Here is a 21960-nt window from a genome sequence, read left to right as displayed (position 1 = left end):
CACTGAACATTTCGCCCCCCGCGCGTAAGAAAAGAAAGTGGAGTGAAAGTGCGATGGCGAGCAACGATGACGGGCAAAATTGTGTTGACCCCACGGGTGTAATAAATAATCAACGGCAACAGAATCAGCCGATTATCCCCGTGCCGGCGGTCTACTATCAGCAGCAGTTTATTCCCGTCTCTGCCGCCCAGCAACAGCAGTACGCGCCTTTCCCGCCCCACCAACCGCAAGCACAGATCGGTAGCGATGTGTTCGTGCAAATTTTACAAATGATGCAGCAGCAGCACTGAGAGATGATGACCCAGCTGATTCAACAGCATCAGCAAAGTGATGAGAAGCATGAACGCTTCCTCCGTACGATCGCATCGTCAATCAACGTGCAGGTACCACCGAATCCGGAACAGATCCTTGACTCTTTGGCCGGCAACATAAAGGAATTCCGGTTCGAGGCCGACTCCAACGTGACGTTTGCGGCTTGGTACTCGAGGAGTGCCAGCGGCTGTTCAACCTGAAGCATGACAGCGCCATGATCGAATCCCCGTCCACGTACGACCAAGTACAAGCGATACGAAAGTTTGGGGGAAGCGGTACGAAAAGCGTGACCGTGAGTCACCGAAACATCCTTCCAGTGACACCGGCAGGAAACCAAATTCGCTATGTTGGTTTTGCGGTGGATTCCACTACGTTCGGGACTGCAAATACAAGAACCACAAGTGTTCCGAATGTGGCCAGTTCGTGCATCGCGAGGGGTACTGTGCCAGTGCCAAACCCCGAAAAACTGGAAGGAGGCGTAGGAAGCAACCAGTGTCCGCCAAGGTGGTGGTCGTCGATGTGTGCAGCGTGCAGCAACGACGCAGATATGTCTCCGTGGGCTTTTCCGGAACAAAAATTCGCCTGCAACTCGACCCCGCCTCAGACATCACCGTCATTAGCAGGGAGATTTGGCGGAGCATTGGCAGTCCTGCGTTATCGTCAGCAACGGTGAAGGCGAAGACGGCATCTGGCAGCATACTATCGCTCGATGGGGAGTTCGAGTGCAACGTCACCATCGGAAGCAGTACACGAAGTGAGCTCATCCGTGTCACCGAGAAGCAGTTGCAGTTACTCGGATCCGATTTGGTCGACAGTTTCAACCTTTGGTCCATCCCTATGGACACCTTCTGCTGCCAAGTGTCTGGAACGCCAGTGTCAACAGGTGCACTCAAGTCGTCTTTTCCAGAGGTCTTCAGCGAGAAGCTCGGCTTGTGCACCAGAACAAAAGTTAAGTTGGAGTTGAAAGAAAACGTTCGACCCGTCTTCTGTCCGAAGCGTCCGGTAGCTTACGTTATGTATGATACCATAGATCGCGAGCTCGACCGGTTAGAGAAATTGGACATCATCACCCCGGTCGATAATTCGGAGTGGGCTGCTCCGATCGTCGTAGTCCGTAAGTCCAATGGCTCCATCAGGATTTGCGGAGACTGCTCAACGGGTTTGAACGCAGCTCTCCAACCACAGCAGTATCCACTTCCACTTCCGGACGACATCTTCGCCAAGCTGGCTAAGTGTAAGATCTTCAGCCAGATAGATTTGTCCGACGCCTTCTTACAGGTGGAAGTTGACGAGCAGTACCGTAGTTTGCTGACGATCAATACGCATCGTGGTCTCTGCCTCTGCAACCGCCTGCCGCCGGGTTTGAAGATCGCACCTGGCGCATTTCAGCAGCTCATCGACACAATGTTAGCCGGACTGAAGGGCACTTCTGGCTACCTCGACGACGTCATCGTCGGCGGAGAAACTGAAGAGGAGCACGACCTCAATCTACGGGGTGTCCTAAAGCGAATCCAAGATTTCGGATTCACGATTCGTGTTGGCAAGTTTCGCAAGAAGCAAATCCGATACTTGGGGTACATCGTCGACAGTCGCGGGTTGCGACCAGATCCGGCGAAAATCGAGGCGATCACCTAGCTGCCGCCTCCAGCCGATGTATCCAGTATGCGATCGTTTTTGGGGGCCATCAACTACTACGGCAAGTTCGTCCCCAACATGCGCATGCTACGCTCCAGCTCAAAGTTCAGCTGGAGTCCGGAGTGCCAGAAAGCGTTCGACCGGTTCAAGCAGATTCTCTCGTCGGATCTTCTCACACACTACGATCCGAAGCGGGAAATCATCGTTTCTGCTGACGCTTCATCCGTTGGACTTGGGGCTACCATCAGCCATAGGTTCCCCGATGGAACCATCAAGGTGGTCCAACATGCATCCAGGGCGCTCACGAAGGCAGAACAGGGCTACTTCGGCTCTAAGAAGGGAATTCCAGTGTACACTGCGAACCGCCTGCAACGCTTCGCCCTCAACTTGCTGCTCTACGACTTTGAGATCGAGTACGTGTCCACTGAGAAATTCGGCAACGCAGATCTGCTCTCCCGGTTGATCGACCAGCACATCAAGCCTGAGGAGGACTACGTCATCGCGAGTCTCAATCTGGAAGAGGATATTAGGTCTGTAGTAACTAATACGGTTAAAGTGTTGCCTCTCAATTTCAGAGTCGTTGCGCAAAGCACCCAAGCAGATCCGCTGCTCCGTCAAGTCCTCCGCTACGTTCAGAACGGCTGGCCACAGTCAACACTCGATGGGTCAGAACTTCGCCGGTTCCAATCAAGGCAGGAATCGCTCTCTGTGGTGGATGGGTGTATTTTGTTTGCCGAACGACTCGTTATCCCGTCGCTGCATCGGAAACGATGCCTCGAACAGCTGCACCGTGGCCATCCGGGCATGCAGCGAATTAAAGCCATCGCTAGGAGCTACGTGTACTGGCCTACGTTGGATGCCGACATCGTCAGCTTCGTCAAGGCATGCCAGCAGTGTGCGTCTGTAGCTCGATCACCTCCTCACTCTCCACCGGTGCCGTGGCCCAAATCGACCGCTCCGTGGCAACGCGTCCACGTCGACTTCGCCGGTCCAATCGAAGGCGACTACTACCTGCTCGCTATCGATTCGTTCTCTAAGTGGCCCGAGATCATCCGAACGACCCGCATCACCTCTGCTGCGACCATCAGCATCTTGCGTGGGTTGTTCGCGCGGCTGAGTATGCCCGTAACCTTGGTCAGTGACAACGGTACCCAGTTTACCATCTCCGAATTCGCCGATTTCTGCGCTTCCAATGGCATCGAGCACCTCACGACAGCACCGTTTCATCCACAATCGAATGGCCAGGCGGAACGATTCGTGGATACCTTCAAGCGGGCCGTCAAGAAAATCCGAGAGGGGAGAGGATCCATTGGAGAAGCACTGGATGTCTTCTTGCTGACGTACCGATACACGTCCAGTCGTGCTCTGCCGGATCAGAAGTTGTCATCTGAGATCATGTTTGGTCGCAAAATCCGAACGTGTCTCGAGCTTCTGCGTCCACCACCGGTACGTGTCCCAGTGCCAAACGACGATGACCGCAAGCAACCGAGGTCCTTCAACCGAAACGAGACCGTGTACGCCAAACTACATGGTCGTACCGGTTGGAAGTGGGCTCCTGGTGTCGTCGTCGAGAAGATCGGAAACGTTATGTGCAACGTGTGGGTCGAAGATCGCCGAATGCTACGCTCGCATATCAACCAACTTCGGAGTCGCCTTGCTGCTGACGCGATACCGAAGCAACCCGCTGTGCATGCCACCTTAAACCAGCATTCGCTGCCGCTGGACATTCTGCTGGATGCCTGGGATCTCCCAAGCCAATCACCAGGTCCATCTTCACCAGAGCCTGTCTCCAGTGCTGAGAAAACCATGGTAGGTTCCGGGCCGACTCTTGCAACGTCTACGCCACGTCATGTGGTCTCGGCGTTTGTCCCGTCATCAGCATCGTCATCATCAACAACAACAACGCCAACATCGACCGAGTTCGAGTCCGCTGTCGAAGTAGAACTAGCTGTAGACATCCCTAGGTGCTCTTCACAACTACGAAGACCGTCAGTAAGGTTTGATCCGTACCACCTCTATTAAGAGGGGAGATGTTGTGGACAACCCTATTTTGCCGCGCTCGGATACGTTATTCATCCGACGCAGCTCAGACCGCAGGGCTCGCGTGCGACAGCATGACTGTCACTGAGCGATGCTGGAGATGCGCATATATGTGTTTTTAATGTGGTTGTCACTTGTTGTTGTTTACATTGTTATTGTTGTGGACAGAGTCATTGTTTTTCATCCATCACCAAATGTATCGTTTTAGTCATGTCGTAAATAAAGTTTCGTTTTTTTTAATTGTACCGTGCGCGTTTCAATAACCCTGTCGTGATATTGTCCCAATGCAAGTCCAGGGTACCGCGGTACAAACAATAGTAAAATAGAGCTAACGAGCAAAATTCTTATCGGCGAATTGCTCATCTCGTTTTCTGGAATAGGACCCATAGCATGACTATCATGAGTATAATAATCGATATCTCGCACACTCTTGTACTCAAGTTTAATCCCCGGTACATGAGGTTGTTTTTTATCCCATTTATTTATTTATCAGACTCATTAGCATTTTATCTTTAACAGAGCCGGGTTTTTATCGTGTACATGTACATATGTTTATGTTTCTATAAATTGTAAATTACACAGTAGAAGTAGTAGCCATTTAGGCGTTAGGTTTTCTGTTCCATTACATTATGGTAAATTACACTGTAGTAGCCATTTAGGCGTTAGGGTATTCTATCTGTTCTTCCATTGTTCAGCAGACCGGACAGCGGGAGACAGTTGATATTGATCATTGTTGGGCTATTTATAGAACAGCAGCCCGATGTTTCTTGCAGAGCAGAGCAGTTGTATCGATGAATCGATCTTTGTTCCACCGTGGATCGATCTCCATAGCTGATGATGGTTGCGTGGACGTAGTTATTCTATAACAACACAAAGATGGTCAATTGAGGGCCCTGAGTTTGAACTCACGATCGATCGCTTAGTAAGCGAACGCGTAACCAAGTGGCTACGAAGACCCCCTACGGTACATGAGGTTTGATATAATTATTTACACAGAAACAGGTCAGTAGCGTCGGTCAGAAGCATAATTTTCATATGAAACATCTGATGAATTTCAAGAAATTTGCCAAAAACAGAAAATGATTCAGGTTTTCTTTAGACGGATATCAAAATTATGGAAAAAGAACTACAGAATAATTTATAAATTATTAATTTAAAAGCATTGCAATGATGAATTCATTTTTTTCCTTATATGAAACTTAAATATTCTTCAGTTCAAATATGTCTTCAAAACAATATCGTTAAAAATATCTATTACGTGAAAACAAAAGATCAATGGCCTTATTCGATGTAACTATCGTCTTGATTCAATTGCGAATATTTGAATTACAAAAACCAGCTCTGAAATGTTAGAAAAACATTACAGTTATTATATTATATTCAAAATATCAGCAAATCAATATTATACATAATCAATCATAATGATCGCTTTGGGCCAGTGGCCGCCATTGCCATTTTATGGGGTTGCAACTCTCTAATCCTTAAAATGGAAACAAAAAAATTCGATTCATTTAGGACAATCGAAATTACACCTTTCTCCATGTTTCAATCGGTCTACGAGAGCTACATTTTTAGTCCTCAATTACATCCCATAGAGCATATATCGAATCCAAATAATTTTTTTAATTTTAATTTACGTCCTCTAGATACGTCAGGATTTCGTTCTCAAAATGCCACCAAGCGAGTAAATTGCTGCTTGTTTATTTTTTCTTTCTTAAAAAGCAAGACAAGATTCAAAATGTTAGAAAAAAAAGTTAAATAAATCCGAAAATCAACTTACTCCATTCCGCGTGACTAGTTTTCACCATCTAAAACACAAGTGACAAATATACTTGTTTCTCCCCGTGACGTGACAGTGGGCCTGATCACGAACATCACTGTCACAAACGCTTTCACTTCACTTAATCTTTTTGTGTCTATCATCATTGTCACAGACAGTTGCGTGTAAAAATAAACTCCGTGAAGTGAAAGAGTTCATTCCCATTCATAACAGACATGTCGGTTGCATAATATCGGACGTTTGAACGTTATGGCGGTAGCATAATTTTGGATGTTTGAACTTTGTGTAGGTAAAATTCATAAGTTTATGAGATAACATTCCATTTAATTGAACGTATGTTTTAGAATGACAAGTTTGCGATTATACCTCGATGATTCGGTATTTTAATGCCAGTTATTCGGACTCATTTCATGAATCATTTGCTTGGTGCGTTAGTTTGCTGAATCAAACGCTGGTTCAAAGATGAGGAGGAATTCTTGGTTGCTATTGAATGATGTAGTTGTTGATCATATGGGAATGTAATTTTATTTCCTCTTTCTGTAAATTACTCTAGAGATAAAGCATGACTATCACGAGTTTAATAATCGATATCTCGCATACTCTTGTACCCAGCTTTGTCTTACTCGTTTGAATAGTGAGAAGTTTTTAATATAGGTCAACGTTAAAATAATTTTTTAACAACCGTTTCTACAATTTAGATGAATAATAATATCTTCTATATTTCAGAATAAACCAGAATTTATCCATCTCATGATCAGTATAATCTGATTTACTCCCATATGGGATTCTGAAGTTTAACCCTCTTATCCTTCCCATTCTCGTGTAATTTGATATACAGGACATGAGTTTTGATATAATTATTTCAACAGAAACTGGTCAGTACCGTCGGTCTGAAGAATAATTTTCATATGAAACATCTAATGAGTTTTTCTGCCAAACGCAGAAAATGATTCCGATTTACTTTAGACGGATATCAAAATTATGGAAAAAGAACTGGAGAATAATTTAAAAATAACTACTTTAAAAGTTTCGCTATGATAGATTCATTTTTTCCTTATTTGAAACTTAAATATTCTTTCATTCAAAGTATGTCTTCAAAACAATATCGTTGAAAATATCTATTACGTAAAAACAAAAGATCAATGGCCTTATTCGATGTTACTATCATCCTGATTCGGGTATTGTTCACCAATTGCGAATGTTTGAATTACAAAAACCAGCTCTGCAATATTGGAAAACATTACAGTTATTATTTTATATTCAAAATATCAGCAAATCAATATTATGCATAATCAACCATAATGATCGTCAGTGGCCTTCATTGCCATTTTATGGGGTTGCAACTCTCTGTTAGTCTAATTCTTGAAATAGAAACAAAAAATTTCTATTCATTTAGGACAATTGAAATTAGACCTTTCGCCATGTTTCAATCGGTCTACAGGAGCTACATTTTTAGTCCTCAATTACATCCCATAGCGCATTTATCGAATTCAAATAAACAAATTTATGTGAATTTCTAAGAGATTATATGACAATGTACAGTAATCGTTCGCTAATTGGTCCTGGTTTAACTGGGCGAACGTTATCAATTCCATGAAGTTCCCCTCGATTTTATTTGACGTTTAACATACCGGACCAGTTAAAACGCGAATGTCGACAACTGGTATTCCCTTTCGCCCAGTTAGTGAATGCTTCCTGTATATATAGAACTGTGAACAAATCAATAAAGCATATTAACAAGTTAAAAAAAGACTCGGAGGAGTTACCCGATGAAAACGAGGAATCTGAGGGGACTGAGCGGGCAGTGAAAAATTTAGTGAAATACCGGTCTAAGAATTTCGGATACAATGTATATAACAAAAAATAAGGTTAGAGATGAAATTTTTATTTTATGGTTCGACTTTAAAGTAACACCTGCCTATTTCACATTAAAACCGGTATGCACCATTATGCAAAGTAACTGAATCATTAAATGAAACATTGTCTAAAACAAATAGTACACATCATACTGAATGTTCACTTTTCGAGCCTTGTTTGTCAAACATATAATCTTATTCCTGATTCATTTTTCTCATCGAAAAGTTCCACAAAAAGAAACTGCGTTTCAATAGTTGTTCGCACATCAAACTAACATCGATTCGATATTTGTTCAATGACAAATAAGAGCATCATTAAAAAACAGAATTACAGTTCTTTTTTATTATTATCACTTTACACTATAATGAACAAAAGTTGACCCTTTTTAAAATGTTTTACCGTAGCATATTAGCATATACAGCTGAGATTAACTTCCTCTAGTTTATTACAAAGCGATAGTAGTAGGTAGGTAGGGGTAGGGACAGTTAATTTCTCATTTGAATTGTACCCATTTGACAAAGAATAAGCGTGAATATCCTTGAAGAACCTGAGACACATTAATTAGGCTAGAAAGAGAATACCGAAGAACAGTGTTAAAATGTAAGGTTGTGAATCGGTACAACTTAACACTGCTGCTTCCATAAACGAGGAACACATCTTCAATAGTCTTTGTGTAGAATCACCAAGCGAGAACAGAACTATTTTTTCGTTGTTTATTTTTTTTGGTCAATGTGATAATTCTGTTCACAATAATACTCCATCATATTGTTATGCCTATCCACTTTTGAGAGTTTTAACAAAACTGACTGATAAATGGGTTCCTCCTCAACGTGATCACACCTATCGAGTGTGAGAGCCTGTCCTATTTCCCACCAGGCGATGGCTTCTTTTTTATCATACTCACCTGGTGCTGTGCTGAAGTAGCCTGTTGTACTTGAACTTGTTGCGCTGTAATCTGAGTCTGTTGCTGTTGTGCTGCTTGTACAGCTGCAGCGGTTCCATCACCAATCGTGCAAGTAACAGTCCCAGCGGATGATGTAATTATTTGCTGCTGAGAAGCTTGAATCTGTAGAACTTGTGACGCAGCTTGTTGCGTGTGTTGCTGCTGTGATAGGCCTCCTCCTGTGTTCAGTTGTTGCGTTTGCTGAATATCGTTATTGGGGGTAGCGGACACGACTTGGGATTGCTGAACCGTCACGGCCACAAGTGAACCACTGGGTGTTTGTAACCGAACCGGACTTGCGTTCTGACGTTGGTTTTGTGTGTTTTGTAGCGCTGTTAGGATCGCCTGTTGTTGTTGCGCGGGTGTTGCTCCAGCTGCCACCTTGATGGTTCCGATATTTTGTGTAGGTACATGAGCCCGAATGTTACCGGCAGCTATCGCCTGAGCAGCTGATGTAGCCGTTACCACCTGTAAATAGAGGAAGTCAGTATACGAAATGATGAACTACAAAATTAACTTTCATCAAACCTGAATTGTTTGTCTCTGATTGGGTTGCTGCGAGACCGATACTGGGATAACTCTTCCAACACTTGTTTTACCCAGCACTATTTGTCCACCCGCAGCTAGGGAAGCCGGCTGAGCATGCCGAATTACTTGTTGTATCTGTTGTACGGTAACCGTTCCCGCTGGAAGATTTTTAGGGCCTTGAACGAACAGTTGCGTTGGCTGACCAGATTTCCCCGCTACTTGTGTGATTTGAGTCATTTTTCCACCCTTCCGCTGCTGAGCTGCGATTATCTGTTGCTGCAGCTGGAGTTGTCGCACCTGGCTCTGATTGCTGATTGTCTTGATTTGGCCTGGTTTAACCTGCGATAAGGTCATTCCCGTTGCCGCCACAGTACCACTGGAGGTTTTAACTAGCGTCGTAATTTGCTGACCAGATGTACCCGCCTGTTGCACTTGTAAGTTTGCCGGTGCAAAAATCTGCGCCTGTGGCATCAGTTGTTGCTTATGTTGCTGACTGATGATTTGTCTTTTCACCATAAGCTGCATTTCATTTTCAGTCACCTGCCGAGTGGTTATCATTTGTTTCGTGCCAACCTGTTTGATAAATTGAGTCCGTTGTTGTCCAGGAGCCACCTGGACTGTGGCAATAGTTCCTGCTTGCGTTGATACCCCACTCACAGCAGCGTTGGTGGTACTTACCGTGGCAACCGAAACCTTTTGAGCTGTTTGTTGTACTTGTACAGCTTGTCCAACGGCACCTGTTTGAATGATATTTCCCTGAATTATTGCTGGGCTCACCAACGTTGGTTGACCAGTACCCTGTTGAAGTACTGTCGTGGTCGTACCTTGGGCAGAATTCGGATGCAAAACCTTCAACTGCTGCCTAATCGGTTGTTGACGATAGAATTGAATCTGAGAAGTGTTTATAGGTTTCCCTGCACTAGTTACCGTGCCCATAGATATTCCTTTCGCCACAACACCGGAAACTTGCTGCCCACCAGCCATGGATAATCGTAGCTGAGCAGTTTGCAACTGCGCCTGGGTTAAGCTCTGCCCCAATCCACTCACACTCACTACGGTGGGACTTTGTGAGCCCGAGCGTTGATGAAGAACCACTTCTTGTAATGTTCCCGGAGGAGCAACGATACGCTGAGCTCTCAAGGCAGACGTAGTAAGTGTTGTTACTTGCGGCTGTTGAATTGTTGCAGTTGTCATAACAGTTCCTACAGTCGCCAATTGAGCGACAGATACTACCTGTGGCAACGATTGGGTCGCTAGGGTTTGAACCACGCTGTTGGACGATTGTGTAATCGTTGGATTGCTCGGTATAATTTGCGATGAAGATTGATGGATCGACACAATCTGTGGTTGTGAAAGCTGTACCTGGTTTGTGGACATTGTGGTTACCGGAGTAGTCAAGACAACTGAAACCTGCTGCTGGGGACTATTTTGTGCAACGGCCAACTGCTGAGTAATGATATTCTGATTAGCTGAACTGGCTACAATTGCTTTCACTATCTGGTGTTGATTGGGTGTAGGACAGATGTTTACTACAGACTGAGCACGACCAGCTTGATTTGAGGGCGCTTGAACTAGTGTCGCCACTGCAGAAGCGCTCGTACCAATACCACTCACAACAATCGTAGCTTGTTGCATTTGACTTCCCGCAGTTGCAGTCGCGACATGTTGAGGTACATGTGGTTGGATTTGGATTTGCTGTTGCACTTGCTGTTGGATAACATGTGCTTGAGGCGGTTGAACAACTTGCTGTGATGGAATGGAATGGAAGTGAGTGAAAAAGTCTAAACTATAAACGAATTCTCGCTTAGAAGTTGGAAATAGTATCTCAGATCGCAGTCAAACTTTGTGGGTGTAAAAAAATTGGCCATTTGAGCATCTTTACATGCTTGAAAATACAAAAAAAAATCTAGACGACGTTCTTGAGAAAGATTTAATGGTTTTTTCTCAAATTTTCCGAAAAAAATCACAACTCAAAAAAACCTACAAAGTTTTGATCGAAGAATGTGTGGGTATTAGCATAAACACATATACACGGATACATAAAGTCAAATGTTGCTACCCACCCGTATTTGTCTCAGTTCCCATATTGGTGACTCGCGACGTCGCGTAGAAAATTTCGTCGATTTCGTCGTGTTCTTATGACGATTTAAACCAGTACTACCAGGTACTCAACTTTTTTCAGAAGGGCCACAAACACATGTTAGTCATAGTGTTGCGGACCGCAAAAAAAACAAAGGTGGTGTCCAAAACACAACCGCAATTTTAACGTACGACTACGAAATCCGAACCTAATCGGATGTGTGGAAGGGTGCCGATGTCGATAGCAACCGCTGCCAAACAAATTTTCACCGCCGAAAATACCTTGCGGAAAATCACTAATAAGCAATTCATGACTTATCAGTCATCCAGCCAGCGATTAAATAACAGCAGCAGTGAGACTTTCCAAATGCCCTTTCTCAAAGTCGAGTGTTTAGATTATTTTTTATATATAGGCATTTTTCGAGGCTAGAGGCTAATGAACTGAGAATGAGAAAACCTCTATAATACAAAACATTGGCATCATTACACGTTTACAGTGAAAAACTTTTCAACTAGTTGCATTTTCAACGAATTTAAACAGAATTTTCTGCCGGCGCTTTAAAATCGTGATGTTGTTACATAAAATAGACTCCTAAATTAATACCGTACCTTTTTAGCAACCCAAAAAAATTGGGGTATTGCCAGATACCTTTAGAAGGTTTTGGCTAGGTGAAATATTGAAAGAATATTCCAAGTGCAGCAAAAGAATATTTTTTGTTGGTGGCAATATAGTTGCCAGTACCCGTTAAAGGCTTAAATTATCTTTTGTAGCTTTTTTTAACGTCAACCGGAAGTTGTCCATTTTTAAATGTAAGCTGTGCTTAGGGAAGGGTAGTCATATTATGTGCCCTATTATAAAAATTGAGGCGATAAGAATTTTGATCGTTTTGATCGACCCTATTTTACTATTATAGGGCCCTATCTAGAAATCGAAGCGATAAGAATTTTGCTCGTTAGCTCTATTTTACTATTATAGATACCGAGAAAGACGATAGCATCGAACGAGTGAATGCTATCGGTACAACTGTCATAATTTCCTGAGCAATTCGTTTTGGTTTGGTTGTTGCTTTTGATGTATGTTCTGATTCGTTCGTTTGTGTTGATCAGTATTTGTTTCCTGGTGCTGCCAGAACAGTCTATACGAGATAAGTGTTCAATCCAGAATAATTTATACCCATAATGTTAAAATTTACAATGCAGGATTTACTTCCAGCGCATATTTGATTGACTGGAAATGAGTGGGACATCCCATGCGTCTTGGCTCAGAATGACAGAAAGTAAGTGTTTCTTCTATGATACAAACAGTAAATTAACCCTATTGGGTATACCGAGGCACCACTCAGTGTTTCCTTAGAGGCGATTGTGACCTATAATTGGACATTCGCGAAAACAGTGATACAGTATCAACCCTCAATCTGGGCCGTAATTTGGGTCCCAAACTCGATGTTTACAAAAATGTCCAATTAAAAGCGAAAATGTTTAATTATTCGTGTCGCATTACAGGTCTGTCCAATGAGCTAGATGTCAATATATATTAGACTAATGTAATATTAAATATATATTGAAACGTCACGTTTTTTTTTTCAAATAAAACAGATTTTCTCAACTCTGAACCTTTATACGGAATTTCGTTTATACTTCAAATACTCTATCACCAATTCCCCAAAGAATGTTACTAATTGACAAATTGACGTAATATATCATAGAGCAGTGAATGAAAATCTGATTGAACCTTACTCACACATGCTAGTCTTAAACTCTAACCACTCGTTATTTCATGCTAGAATAAATTGAAAGATTGCATACAAAAAAAATTCATGCGTAACTGTCGTTTTTATTACAAATGAAACAGTGCATGCCTTACGCCTATTAAAGTTCATTCGTTGAGGGAATATCAGTTTTCTCCAAAACATTACCATATTAACACTTTTGGAAATACAGATATTTAAAATTTTCATAGCAGATGTCTCAAAAAAAGATTTCGCATCCTTTCTATAGCGCTTTGTGAAACCTTTCAAACCCGTTTCAAAATATTTCAGCAACACATATAATTCCAGATTTTACTCGGCGTGGTAGTGATAGTGATTGTATCGAATCCTCGATTCGATTTCTATAATAAGGCCCATAGATACCGAGCAATTCGATAGTATCGAGCGAGTGATAGCTATCGGTGCAAGTATTATAATTTTTCGAGTTGTTTGGTTCGTTTGTTGCATATCTTCAGAGAATTATTTTGTTACGCGTAAATATATGCAATCACAACACATGAGCTCGGTATGAGATTGGGCCCTATTATAGAAATCGAGGTGATAAGAATTTTGCAAAACATACTTCCAGAGCATATTTCAGTGGCTGAAAATGAGTGGACAGACAAATCACCACCAGTTTGAACGACTCGTTGAACCAATGAAAACGAATGTAAACATTGCTCGAGGTATTTGTGGAGGCAGTTCAAATAGAATCCCGGTTAAGGAAAAGTGGGAGGAATTCAATGAGGAACTTATTTGCTGAGTCCATCAATGCGTCTTGGTTCAGAATGGCAGAAAGTAAGTGTTTCTTCTACGATCCATATAACTTCATAAGTAAATTTTATCATAGTCGTTGAATTACTATCAACCCAATTTCCTACCTAAAAATTGCTTATTCCTGCTAGCGTACATTAGCACGAGTTACTTTTGTCAGAATTTTTTTTTATTGCCATACTATACCGAACTTTCTATACCATATGCTAAAGCTGAAATGTCTTGCAAAACAATAATGTTTTTTTTAATTACAGATTTGGACATGAGGTGAATGGTAAAGAAAACACTAGCACACAACAAGCGAGAATTTAGGGCCACAGGTGGTGGCCCAATACAATAAAGCCATTGACGCCGCTACAACAAGAAATCGAAATCGAATTGAAATCGATTGCAGTTGTGAAAATACATGAGAAAGTTCATTTTCTAATAATTATGGGCCCTATTATAGAAATCGAGGCGATAAGAATTTTGCTCGTTAGCTCTATTTTACTATTATAGAAATCGAGCAATTCGATAGCACCGAGCGAGTGATAAATGCATGTGTCAGAACTTTTCGAGTTGTTTGGTTCACTTGTTGCATATCTTCAGAGAATTATTTTGTTTTGGCTTGCATCCCTTTGGGAAACATTTCAGAAACGCTTCAATATATGCAATTTGCAACACATGTTCGTTTGTTTTGATCAGCATTTGTTTTACGGTGCTGCCAGAATAGTCAATACAAGGTAAGTGTTCAATCCAGCATTATTTACATTAATCATGTTATAACTTACAATGCAGAATTTACTTCCAGCGCATAAATGAGTGGTGGAAGAAAAAAAACCAAATCACCACCAGTTTGAACGGCTCCTTGAAACAATGGAAGCGAACGTAGACATTGCTCGAGATCTTTGTGGAGGCAGTTCTAATATAATCCCGGTGTAGGAAAAGTTGGAGGAATCCAGAGAGGAACTTAATGCACTGAGACCACCAATGCATCTAGGTTCAGAATGACAGAAAGTAAGTATTTCTTTTACGATATACATAACTTTTATAAGTAAATTTTATCATACTCTTTGAATTTCTTCAACCGAATTTCCTACCTAAAAATTGCTTACTTCTACTAGCATACATTAGTAAGTTATTTTTGGCAGCAATTTCCTTTTTTATTGCTATACTATGCCAAACTACACCACTTTCACTACAATAGATCAAAATAATGGTCGCAGTGGTCGCAATGCTCCTATAGAAGATTCCAAACTTTCTATACCATATGCTAAAGCTATCTTGCAAAACAATAATGGTTTTATTTAAATTACAGGTTTGGATTGACATGAGGGGAAACGTAAAGAAAACACTAGCACACAACAAGCGAGAATTTAGAGCAACAGGTGGTGGTCCCAATATAATAAAGATATTGACGCCGCTACAACAAGAAATCGACGCTAAAAGAGAATTACATGTTGCATTACATGAATAACAAAAATTGTTTTGCTAAAAAAAAGTGAAATTCGTGCGTGACTCTCTTCGGAATTCCATTGATTGCAGTCATGAAAATACATGAATAAGTTCATTTTCTGATATTTTTTTTTTTTTTTTTGTAAAGCAAATTGTTCCACGCTGTCGTTTTTTTACACATGCATGCGTGCTTTACGCCTATTAAGCTTTATTCTTTGAGGGAATATCAATTTACTCCAAAACATAACCATATTAACACTTTTGGAAATACATTTTCATAGCAGATGCCCCAAAAAAAGATTTGGCATTCTTTCTATAATGCTTCGTGAAACATTTCAAACTTGTTTCAAAATATTTCATCACAACCGCTGACACTCGAGCTTGCTAACGAATCGAGCAGTTTTCCTCGATTTCTATAATTCCAGATTTTACTCGGTGTGATAGTGATAGTGATTGTATCGAATCCTCGATTCGATTTCTATAATAGGGCCCTATATTTTTTGTAAAGCAAATTGTTCCATGATGTCGTTTTTATTACACATTCATAAATGCATTACGCCTATTATGCTTCATTCATTGAGGGAATACCAGTTTTCTGCAAAACATAACCATATTAACACTTTTGGAAATATAGATATTTATAATTTTCATAGCAGATGTCTCAAAAAAAGATTTGGCATCCTTTCTATAGTGCTTTGTGAAACATTTCAAACTCGTTTCAAAATATTTTGCACGGCCACTGACATTCGAGCAGAGCAACGAATAGAGCTGTTTTCATCGATTTCTATAATTCCAGATTTTACTCGGTGTGATAGTGATAGTGATTGTATCGAATCCTCGATTCGATTTCTATAATAGGGCCCATTATCTCGATTTACAAAATACCAGATTTTGCTCGGTGTGATAGTGATAGTGATTGTATCGAGTCCTCGATTCGATTTATATAATAGGGTCTTATATTCTTATTTTTAACGCTGATATCCCTTGAATTTTTCTACTCTACTTACTTTCTGACACGTCTCCCCTCTTCATTGCTGTTCAGATATAAATGATTTCCATTTATATATCACTGACGCCAAAAATGTGTTTAAGTTAAATAAACGCGAACGAAAACACCGTATAACCCCTTTTAAAAACCCCGCACACTGCAAACTTTCGCTGATAGTTTGGTCGGACGACCTAATCAATACGGAGCAATATGCATATGCGCACACTACACCGATTCAGTATCGGTCGATAAAAAAGTTCGATGGGCTTCCCGATTGCATTCAAACTATTATGTCGGCCAACTATCGGCCGTCTGTTTTATCAGTACTGGCTAGCTTCGACCTACGCACACACGACGATTGTTTATAGGCCGATAGTTCAATTCCCTCCTAATTTTGGCATCCAACACACGTGCCGTACGAATATTTTTATAATGAAATCGTCCCATTCACAATCTTTTATTGTATAAACATCCATCGTAAAGTTGATAGAAGAATTAATAAATAATTAAGTGATTTATTATGCATTGTGTGGAATATTTCACTAAATAATCTATCACTGAGAATGGGTTGCACCTAATGCTCTCGGAATCTCTTTTTGATTTTCCTTCTCCGATGTATGGCCAAATTTTTGTAGGTCTTGTTGTTTTTGAGTTAGAAATTTTTGTGAAAATTTAAGGCTTTTAAGGCTCTTTTCATAAAGTCGTCTATATTTTTCTGGAGATTTCAACTATGCAAAGTAGCTTGAATGACCATTGATTTTACACCCACAAAGTTTCACTGCAATCTGATGTGGTGCTACCAATGGCTAGTCGAGTTAGTATATCGCCTGTAATTGAAATCACTAGGACTTACCTGTATTTGTTGTTGCACTTGGGTGTGTTGCTGTTGCTGAACTTGTTGAACGTGCTGCTGTGACTGAACGAGCTGCTCTTGACTCTGCATCAAAACGACGTTCTTCTGCTTTTCTTTCGATATCCTTTCCGCTCGTCTGGTAGCAATTTCAACGGGAGTTAGAGGAGCATCATAATTGGTGATTCCGTACACCCCCAACACAGCTGCATGCTTGGGATTCTTCATTTGTGGATTAGCGATCATCTGTTTCGCTTGCGGAGCCTTCTTACTAAATGCAAGTTTTATGTTATCAAATTTCTGTTTTGCTAGTTTTATGTAGGAACTGTTCCCGTCGGATGTATACAGTTGAGCCGTACGCATCGCTCGCATTCCCTTCGGGGAAGACTGTTTCAATGGATTTTTGTTCTTCTTCTGCTTTTTCGGGCTCTCCAACAATTTTCCTTCTTCGCGTGGGATAATGACTGCTTCGTAGCGATATCGACATTGCTTCGGTGGCCGGAAGGTTTTCGAACTTTGATTAACAATATCTGCTACTAGATCCCAATTCGGCGTATGACCCGGAGAAACCAGCATCAAGTTCAACGGTAACCCTTGAAGATTCTGAATTACATTCAACATTGTCATATCTTCATGTATCATCCATTCAGGCATGCCTTCCGGTTCAGCTAGCTGTTTAACCGGCATGGTTGGCTTGAGACCCGCCATTGGGAAGGGTTTGATGATTCCCTTGTATCGTTGTAATTTATAATCTTTACGCAATTTAGCAATTTGTGGCGATGGACGATCGAACAGAGATCGTGGAGCATAGTAAGTGTCTTCTTTGCGAATTTTCCCAGGTCGTCTGCCATCCGGGTAAAATCCTGCTTCCGAACGGCTTCGCTTATATTCTTTCTTAACATAAACCGCCGGTAGCTGTGACTCCGGGATAGTGTCCGTCTCGTACAGAAAGCCAAGCGAATAATCCACATAAATATCGTTATCGTCTTGGGGTGGCGTCGGAGGGCACCACATCTAAAATTTCAACATCGTTTGTGTAAATTCATTCACGCTTCGCATATATGTTTTATACTGAGAGTTGCTATTCTTATTCTACTTACCGGCATCTTTTCCATTGTGTTATCCGATATCCAAATCTAAAATTGGAAGAGAAAAAGAGAAAGACGTTGATAATTATTTTGTTAATTTTTGAGGTGCAATTTCATTTGCTGACATAGAATTTTCCGAATACGTTGTTCTGATTGCCAATTTATTTCAATCGAAACAAGCAGAACGACGAAAGAAACGTTTCCGAATAGACATCAGAAAACAGAAAAATTAACAAAATAAATTATCACCTTGCCGTTTTTGAGCATTGCTATTGCTTTTTTTTTTGTCTAACTGTACGTTCATCTGGCAGCGTCAAATTATATCCGAGGCAGTTTGGAATGGCAAGGCTGTATTTGTGTTGTATGTACTTAGGTTTTTTTTAAATTCCTATTATAGCGAACAAATATTTTGGTGCCAACAAGAAAAGAAAATCTCATTCTTCACAAACCTATGCCATTGCCAAACCGACGCTGGTTTTCATTTTCCAGCTAACATGTTCGGTATAAATTAAGTATCTACATACAGCAGAGCAAGCTTCCTGACACTTCTCTTTTTCTCTATGAAAAAAAATATTTTTGATTCAACTCAATAGATTTGGATATCGATTTAGTTTGAAATGCTTTTATGCACATTAAATAGTTTCCCGATAACTTTTCTTATTATGACACCAAAACACCGAAACACAGACCTTTTTACGTTACTCATTGAGGTGGGATTTGCCAGGGATGATAAATTTAAGCCACGTTTAACAGAAACGGTTATTTTTTCAGCAAGGAATTATTTATTTTATCAATTTTTCCTTTTTTGTATATTGTTGCAGATTCACGAAGTATAGAGCGATATCTTGGGATTTTTGAGGTTCAATTTAACCAAAATCATTCTTTAGACAAACCTCCATCCTACACTTTAGAATTAGATTGATACTTTTGCTAGTTAATTTGTTATCTCCTAGATTTCTTTTTTACATGAATGACCTGGATAGTTTATAGAAATCACTTCCTGATTCGATCGGAATGGAATCGATTCTATGTATGTAATCAGCAACGAAAACTTATTTGAATAATTTTATTCGTCAACATGGTTTCGTCTAGATTTTATTCTCATTCCACGAGATTTATAATCTCTCTTCAGACTGTAATAATATGCCTTTGTGTTGTCACCTAGAACACTAGCTGGCTGAACCAATTTACATTTCAATAAATAAGACTATTAACAAAAAAAATTGCAAATAAAAGAACATTACTGAATAATAGTGAGATGCTTCTATTTACATAATTAATATGCACATTATCAAAATAATAACTAGCTGAGTCTTTGAAGCTAAATGAATACGAATTGATCATAACAAATAATTGATGGTTTCATTGAACCATGCGCAACTCATTCAACGTCATTCTTCTTCTCAGATTGCCTAATGATCATTCAAAAAAACGGGCGAGGGATCAATGATAAAAGCTTGATGTTTCACCATTCTCCATTGCCGCCACACTACTGTCCACTTTTGCCGACGCTCGTGTTGTTCGACCCATTTGTAGCGGCGATCTGTCGTTCATTGCACAATCGGAGTCCTCATTAGCAACGGCAGTTTTTGGGGTTTTCGATACCCAACCATCCAATGTACGATTGTTGGCGGATCTACACTGAGGCTTTTTTAGTTTTCGTGCTTTTGGCGAAGGTGTTCGATGTGGGCTAGCGAATCCATCTAGCACTTTAGCGTGTCTCATTTGCTTCACATCGGTTACTATAATTTTCAGTTCCTTTATTGTTTCAGATATACCAGGGTCCACCACATAACTGCTGGTATCGTTCGATACGGTTGTAGTACAATTCTCTGACACAAGTACGCTATCATCCACGCAATTGTCATGATTATTGCTAGTGGCTACAGATTCTTCCACAACACTTTTCTCGTCTTGGGACTGAGCATCACTGCTCTGTTGATGTTCGGATGTTGCGGACGTGTTCTTCCTACTCCTAGAGTTATCCCCGGTTGTTTTAGGCCTTTTTATGACAGGTAGTATGGGACTATCATCTAATGTCCATAGATTGATCTTAACAGAACCGCGAGATCTTGTGCGAGGAGTGCTATTCACGTCGTCACCAGATGCCGGATCGGAAAATTTCGAATCGTTCAGTTTGTTCGCTGTTTTGGGGCACGCATCGTCCAGACTTTGACTACCAGACTCATCGTCATGTGATGAATAATAATTATTCATTTGGTTCGAATCGGAGTCTGGAGCGTCGTTAGAATCAATCATAACATCCAAACTACACTCACTGTCGAATTCTTCCGTAGTTTTAACCTCCTTCGTCATTTTGTCATTGTCAACCTCTGGTTCACTACTCTTTCCGTCATTTTGTTCATTAGTAAGTTTCAGGCGTGGGATTTTCCGACGTAATTTCTTGCGAATGATACTATTAGACTTCAGAGTGTTATTTCTGATACTACACCGCGTCATTTTGTGCGATCGATCAACCGATGATAATGGATCTATTTTCCCCGTTCTAATCCTTTTAAGTTTTTTTCCTTCTGCATTTTCTATAGAAGACGTCATTCTGCTCCCGGAATCAACTCTTTTTGCTCCAACATCAACTGCGGCAGACATCTTACGTTTACCCAAAACACCCCTGTGAACATTTTTCACCATAACAATTCTTCGGTGGATTATCTTTTTACCTTCCTTACTGATATTGTTATTAGCGTGATTACAGCTACTACTAGAAACATTGGAGCTAGATTTATTATTAACCTGGTTGTTTGCATCCTCCCGTGAAAACGTCAATAGTTCACTCTCTTCCGCCTCTTGTTTCCGAGCAGCTTCTTCTTCACGCTTTTGCTGAGCCAATCGATTGGCCTCCCATTCGCGCTTTTGTTGTTCTATTTCCGCTTCCACAGCCTTCAGTTGTACAGCCGTCCAGGTGCCTTCGGTGTCCTCAACGAATCGCATTGCGTATCTTTCAATAGGACTCAGCTAAATGGAATAAATTGGAAACATACATTAATAATCAAGACAAAAAATCTTAGTGTATAGTATAGATGAATTACTCGTCAGCTCGCTCATGGGGCTGGCAGTAGCCTCTTAGAATCTGTTCAAACTTTGTGAATGTGGAGATATAAGCTAATTAAGTATCCCGGTGTAACGTCGTTTATGTAATTGTACTGGAGTGTAAGTTTAAAATTTTCGAAAACGAGAGCGTTACATTTGGAGTGCAATGATTTGGTCTTTAATACCTTTTTGCCGACTGAAAGAAGTGGTATGACAATCACTTTCAAAAAATTAAATGTGTATGAGTGATGTTTGTTAACTATTGACCCATCTTTTCCATGGCTCAAATACTGCTTTGAAAGAAAACTCAAAATCATAAAATCACAAAAATCTATAAAAATGTTTGAAAATCCATCGAAGTCAAGATTGGTCCGCGGTTGATGCATATCGTCGAATGACGATACGCATTACAAATATTGTGCTCGTTTTCGCCTCAAAATGCATTCACCGAAGATGCGCGAATTGAGCATAGTGCAGAGTTTGCACTGACAGGCAGAAGCAAAACGGAAGAGAAATATCAAATAGAACGCACCGCTTTGGTTTTCATACTGTTATGTGGAGATTGATTGTGTATGATTGAATCACACGTACGGTTTGTTGATCTTATACGTTATCGAAGAGATAACAGTGGTGGGAGATCAAATATGTAATCGTCTCGGGCCGCACTGTGTCCATCACAACAAGAATATTCGGGATGTATACTGGGTGCGATACGTGCATTAGCAATAAGGACACAAACCTCGTGTATTTTTATCACGAAAACAACAATCAATCGTGAATCATCCATCTTCCACTGTTTCTATAAAACCACGCAAACCCATCGGTTCTGTTTAGAACCACCAAAACTTTCGAAAAA

The 21960-nt window shown here is 40.9% G+C and overlaps 3 protein-coding genes and 1 long non-coding RNA gene across 6 annotated transcripts in view; 3 read left to right on the top strand and 1 right to left on the bottom strand.

Annotated features, from left to right (window-relative positions):
* Positions 1–296: 296 nt before the first annotated feature.
* Positions 297–1947, top strand: LOC129766542 (uncharacterized protein K02A2.6-like). The gene is made up of 2 exons (XM_055767114.1): positions 297–478; positions 558–1947. Exons 1-2 carry the CDS (start codon positions 297–299, stop codon positions 1945–1947), a joined length of 1572 nt encoding a protein of 523 aa, XP_055623089.1.
* A 27-nt stretch (positions 1948–1974) lies between these two features.
* On the top strand, positions 1975–3969 carry LOC129766541 (uncharacterized protein K02A2.6-like). Its single transcript, XM_055767113.1, has one exon. It carries the CDS (start codon positions 1975–1977, stop codon positions 3967–3969), a length of 1995 nt encoding a protein of 664 aa, XP_055623088.1.
* A 3288-nt stretch (positions 3970–7257) lies between these two features.
* LOC129771648 (uncharacterized) lies at positions 7258–15205 on the top strand. Its single transcript, XR_008742436.1, has 4 exons — positions 7258–13720; positions 13951–14418; positions 14487–14692; positions 14994–15205. It is a non-coding gene; the product is annotated as an uncharacterized LOC129771648 (long non-coding RNA).
* Positions 7637–21960, bottom strand: part of LOC129771638 (helicase domino) — a 79577-nt gene continuing 65253 nt past the window's right edge. The window contains exons 14-19 of one of the 3 annotated variants that reach the window (XM_055775500.1): positions 20808–21029; positions 18069–18104; positions 16972–17982; positions 9096–10841; positions 8529–9035; positions 7637–8190 (exon numbers count right to left, since the gene is read on the bottom strand). In XM_055775500.1, the coding sequence (XP_055631475.1) occupies positions 8182–8190; positions 8529–9035; positions 9096–10841; positions 16972–17982; positions 18069–18104; positions 20808–21029 (3531 nt within the window). In that variant the 3' untranslated portion in view covers positions 7637–8181. Of the gene's footprint in view, positions 9036–9095; positions 10842–16971; positions 17983–18068; positions 18105–20807; positions 21030–21960 lie in introns of all 3 variants that reach the window. The other 2 variants (XM_055775501.1, XM_055775499.1) reach the window with 2 other exon arrangements.

The sequence above is a fragment of the Toxorhynchites rutilus genome, chromosome 2 (genome assembly GCF_029784135.1).
Source record: "Toxorhynchites rutilus septentrionalis strain SRP chromosome 2, ASM2978413v1, whole genome shotgun sequence".
Lineage (NCBI taxonomy): Eukaryota > Metazoa > Arthropoda > Insecta > Diptera > Culicidae > Toxorhynchites > Toxorhynchites rutilus.
Note: the sequence above shows the minus strand (reverse complement) of the source record. Positions and strands in the feature narration are given on the sequence as shown.